Here is a 4,627-nt window from a genome sequence, read left to right as displayed (position 1 = left end):
TTTATTGAAATAGTAGGTACCAATATTTTTAGTAATATTAAATTTTAAAATACACTGTTTTAAACTGTAATGATAGTTAGACCCCAAGCTTGATAGAGATCTAACGTTTGACGTATTCACAGAGAGCTGACTTGGGGGTCTGTGATTTAACAATTACTCACGAAAGAAGGTCTGCTGTGGATTTTACCATGCCTTTTATGAACTTGGGTAAGTTGAATGCTTTAAAGTTTAAACTATCTTGTAGAAATGCTTACATATTCTATGCAGGTATCAGTATATTGTTCAGTAAACCAGAAGAGCCGCAAACCAATCTTTTTTCATTCACCCAGCCACTTTCCTTTCAAGTATGGATATTTACCGCAACCGCTTATTTGGGCCTGTCTCTGGTATTATTTTTCTTGGCCAGGTAACTCAAAATTCTATGTTATATTTACTCAAATATAATAGTTACATTATTTAATTGTTTATAGAATTACACCTAACGAATGGCAGAACCCTCACCCCTGCAATCCTCATCCAGTAGAATTAGAAAACTCCCTATCATTGCTTAACTGCTTATGGTTTTCAATGGGTTCCATTCTCTGTCAAGGTAGCGATATTCTGCCTAGGTAAATCTTACTTGCGATTTAAAAACAGTATTCATAAAAATAATAAATTGGTGTCACTTGTAAAATTTCAGAGCCTTTCCAACCAGACTATGTGCTGCTATGTGGTGGTTCTTTGCTCTTATTATGACTCAATCTTACACTGCCAACTGGACAGCATTTTTAACATCTAATCGGATGGAAACCACTATAAAGAATGTAGATGATCTAGACAAAAAGGGAGGCACCGATGGCATCAAGTATGGATGTGTAACTGATCAATCTACAGCCAGTTTCTTTCAAGTAGGTGCAAAGCGCACACATGTTTTATTCTAGTAATACCTATTGATAAAAAAAATCTACTGTGGTTAAATTAATTCAAAATATACCTACAAAGATAAATATTTAAATATTTAAAATTCTCAATAGTATTCAAAAGCGTCTAGAAAAACAAACAAAAAATTAAGGAAAACTGAGATTTTTACGCAAAACCATTGTCTTTTTTTGCCGACCTACAGAAAACCACTTATTAGTTATTACAGCTGTTTAGGGTTATTAATTTTTATTAGTTATTAATTTTATTCATTGAGTCAACAAGCTTGAAATTTAATACGAGGCTCCTAATATGTTCTTACAATGGCAGTTGAAAACGATTAAAAATACAATCACATTTTTTTTTATACTTCTCTTTTAGCTAAGGTTTCTCATAAGTTTGTCTATCTTTATTAAAAAAATATTTACTGGAAAGTTAAATTAAATTTTTATGAGCGTTTGAAGTTCAAATTTTAACATCATTGGATATTCACTCGATTTCTCATGTAGCGATTTTCTTATATTGTACTTTTTTGTTATATAATAAATATAATTTTATATAATACATTTTTTATGTATAAATTGTTGTTTGTTTGGTCAAAAAGCGTGAAAATATAATACACAGCTCCTAATATACTTTTACAATAGCAGTTGATTATGCATAATATTCACAATTTTTTTCATAAATATTAAAATTTTTAATTTCGACAAAAATTATCAAACTTAAAATTTAAAAAGCGGGTAAGTAGATGTCACTCTGGCACTCTGCTGTACAGTAGGTTACAAGTGGGTCAATGTATAATGGATTGTATTAAACTTGAATTCAATGATATAATATCATTGTATAAGAAAGTGTTTTTCCACATTTAACAAAAACAAAAAGATTACCGGAAAGACAAAACAATTTTTTACGAGCGTTTGAAGTTAGACCTTCGATATTTCCCCGTAAATTAACAAATTCTCATACAACGATTTTCTTATTTTATTGTTAATCAAAAACTATTTTCTGTAAGTACTTAAATTTTCTTAAAATGTTTATATTATCATTTTCTCTATATAAGAACATTTTCAATATATTTTGACTCGTTTTGAGTTATTCGTAGACATTTTAAATTTTAAATTTTTTAGTTTTTTTTCTATAAATGTCAATAAAATTGCATTTGTTATGTAAAAAAGCTTAAAAATGTAATACAAAGTTCTTCATAAGTTGATATAATAGCAGATGAAATATATTAAAGATCCATTTGCATTTTTATATATGTTTAAAGTTAAAAAATTTACAAAATGTATCAAATTTAATTCAAAGTTTATAAAATGTCCAAATTTTATAGCTAAGGGTTGAAAATTTAAAACAACGATTCTCATAATTAATATTTTATACAGTAAACAAGAAATCTAAAAAATATGTAAACACAGTTATTTTCACAGACATTATAAGTTTAAATTTGGACGAAATTAAAACAAACAATTTTAGTTACTTTGTTGTAATTTAAAAATATTATTCGTGGCCTGTTGGTATATCGGAAGTAAGTACTATATTATGAAATTTTTTTGTCAAAAATAAATTTAATTTATTTTTGTACTAATGCCTAATATTAAAATAAATTACTTTAATCACAATACTTACCTATGAATATCACAGCTGACGACAGTCTGCTGAGAATCGTTTTTCGTATACAATCATTTTATTTCATTGAATTCAGATTTAACACCGTTCATGACAGTGACTCACTTGTAACCAATTGTAAAGCGGACTGAGCAGAACGAAACCCACTTATCGCTTTTTTTATTTTTTAATACTGAAAATCAAATATCATAAATTGTATTAAATATTTTTTGGAAAATTTAAAAACACCCAATATGTAAATCTAATTTTTAAAAAAAAATCTCATGTTAAAAACGTTTAGGTATTTAAGTCAATTATATTTTTTATAGATTTTTAAAATATAAATATTATTTTTACTAAATTAATTTGAATCTTGATAATTTTTTTCTAAATATTATTTTTTGGAATATTTAGACATAAATAAATCATTTGTTATCCATATAGTTTTCGTAATTGTTTTTCATACATAGGTATAACTTTTATCAATAATTGTAATTAATTCAATAATTGTAGGTTTTTTAAATTGTAATTGTAATTGGCGTCATGAGCGGAGCGAAAGGATATATTATATTTTCAATGATGTTTTTTTTTCTGTCTGTCATCAACATTCATTTAGGGTAGTAAAAATGCTCTGATTTTCGAGATTAGCATTTTTCTCAACAAGTTTTTCTACCTCTATCAAAAAGATTTAAGTAATTTAAGTAATTTTATAGTACCTACATAATTTTATTTTAGCTTAAATTTTTAATAAAATTATGCCAAATTGTGTTTTGGAATAAAATCTTTTTTAAATCTCAATAAGTAACATAATATCTTTCAAGCGTTTAAAAAAAATAGATTGCAGTCTCCAATTATTATTGTCAAAATTATGATCTGTCATTATTATTTATTAATCCAGTTAATCAGATATAATAAATCATTAATACCTACTCTATTTACTTCGGTTATTATGAGTAGGTACTGATTATTTAAAACATTTGAATTTGTTAAGTTTGATCGAATATTTAAAAAAATAAAAAATAAATGCATAATATTAATATGTAGTACCTAAATCATTATAATATCTTTAGAAGCATATTTTGGAGGTCTTTTCATTTTAATGACATTCCTTAATCCTTATTAATAATGTTATTTTGTTATAGAACTCTGATGTAAATTTATACCAAAAGATGTGGAGTGTTATGGAACTAAACGGCGATTCTGTGATGGTATCTGATAACAAACAGGGGGTGGATCGTGTGAAGAAGGAGAGAAATCATTATGCTTTCTTTATGGAATCCAGTTCTATCGAGTACGAAGTGCAGAGAAATTGTGATCTTACTGAAGTGGGTTATTGGCTAGATAACAAGGCCTATGGTATTGCAATGCCATTCAGTTGAGTATGAATCACTTTTATGTCATTGATATCAAATATAATTTTTTAATTTATTATAGACGCACCTCATAGAACACTTGTAAACATGGCTGTGTTAAAGCTTTCAGAGTCAGGAGCGTTGATGAACCTAAAAAATAGATGGTGGTCAGTATCTGACGATAAAAGGTGTAAGGTTGGTACAAAATTTTTAACTATGATAATGTAAATAATCAAATATATTGTTTTAATGTTTTATATAATTTGACTTTGTAATTCTTTTGCATCTTACATTTTTTAAACAAATATGTGCCTATCAATTATTATGTAGCTATATAATATAAAATACATTTTTAAACATATCTAAAAACTGTTTCATGACAAATAACCTACTGAAGACTATAATTGTATATAAAAAAAGGTGGGTAAGTGGATGTCGCTCTGCTGTACAGTAGGTTAGAAGTGGGTCACCGTATAATGGACAGTATTAAATTTGAATTCAATGATATAATATCACTGTATAAGAAAAACGATTCTGAGCGGAGACGGTATATCAGTCTATGTAATAGACATAAATATACTTATCTATGGTAATAAAAAAAAATTGACCTATAATAGGTACCTATAATAAATTCCAAATTAATCATATCATAATATCTATTAGATACTTATAAGTTATAACGCGTTATACATCAACAAAAAACCGTGTAAATCATAGATATATAATAGTATACTTAAGAAGTTTCAAGTACCCACGAATAATATTATACAATC

At 26.7% G+C, this 4,627-nt stretch overlaps 1 protein-coding gene across 1 annotated transcript in view; it reads left to right on the top strand.

Annotated features, from left to right (window-relative positions):
• The window catches only part of LOC103308569 (glutamate receptor ionotropic, kainate 1), a 19,541-nt gene that overhangs the window by 8,772 nt on the left and 6,142 nt on the right, over positions 1 to 4,627 (top strand). The window contains exons 8-13 of the mRNA XM_029489968.1: positions 106 to 207; positions 268 to 406; positions 471 to 608; positions 680 to 887; positions 3,645 to 3,876; positions 3,937 to 4,049. Of these exons, the coding sequence (XP_029345828.1) occupies positions 106 to 207; positions 268 to 406; positions 471 to 608; positions 680 to 887; positions 3,645 to 3,876; positions 3,937 to 4,049 (932 nt within the window). The remainder of the gene's footprint in view (positions 1 to 105; positions 208 to 267; positions 407 to 470; positions 609 to 679; positions 888 to 3,644; positions 3,877 to 3,936; positions 4,050 to 4,627) is intronic.

Source organism: Acyrthosiphon pisum, chromosome A2 (assembly GCF_005508785.2).
Source record: "Acyrthosiphon pisum isolate AL4f chromosome A2, pea_aphid_22Mar2018_4r6ur, whole genome shotgun sequence".
NCBI lineage: Eukaryota > Metazoa > Arthropoda > Insecta > Hemiptera > Aphididae > Acyrthosiphon > Acyrthosiphon pisum.
Note: the sequence above shows the minus strand (reverse complement) of the source record. Positions and strands in the feature narration are given on the sequence as shown.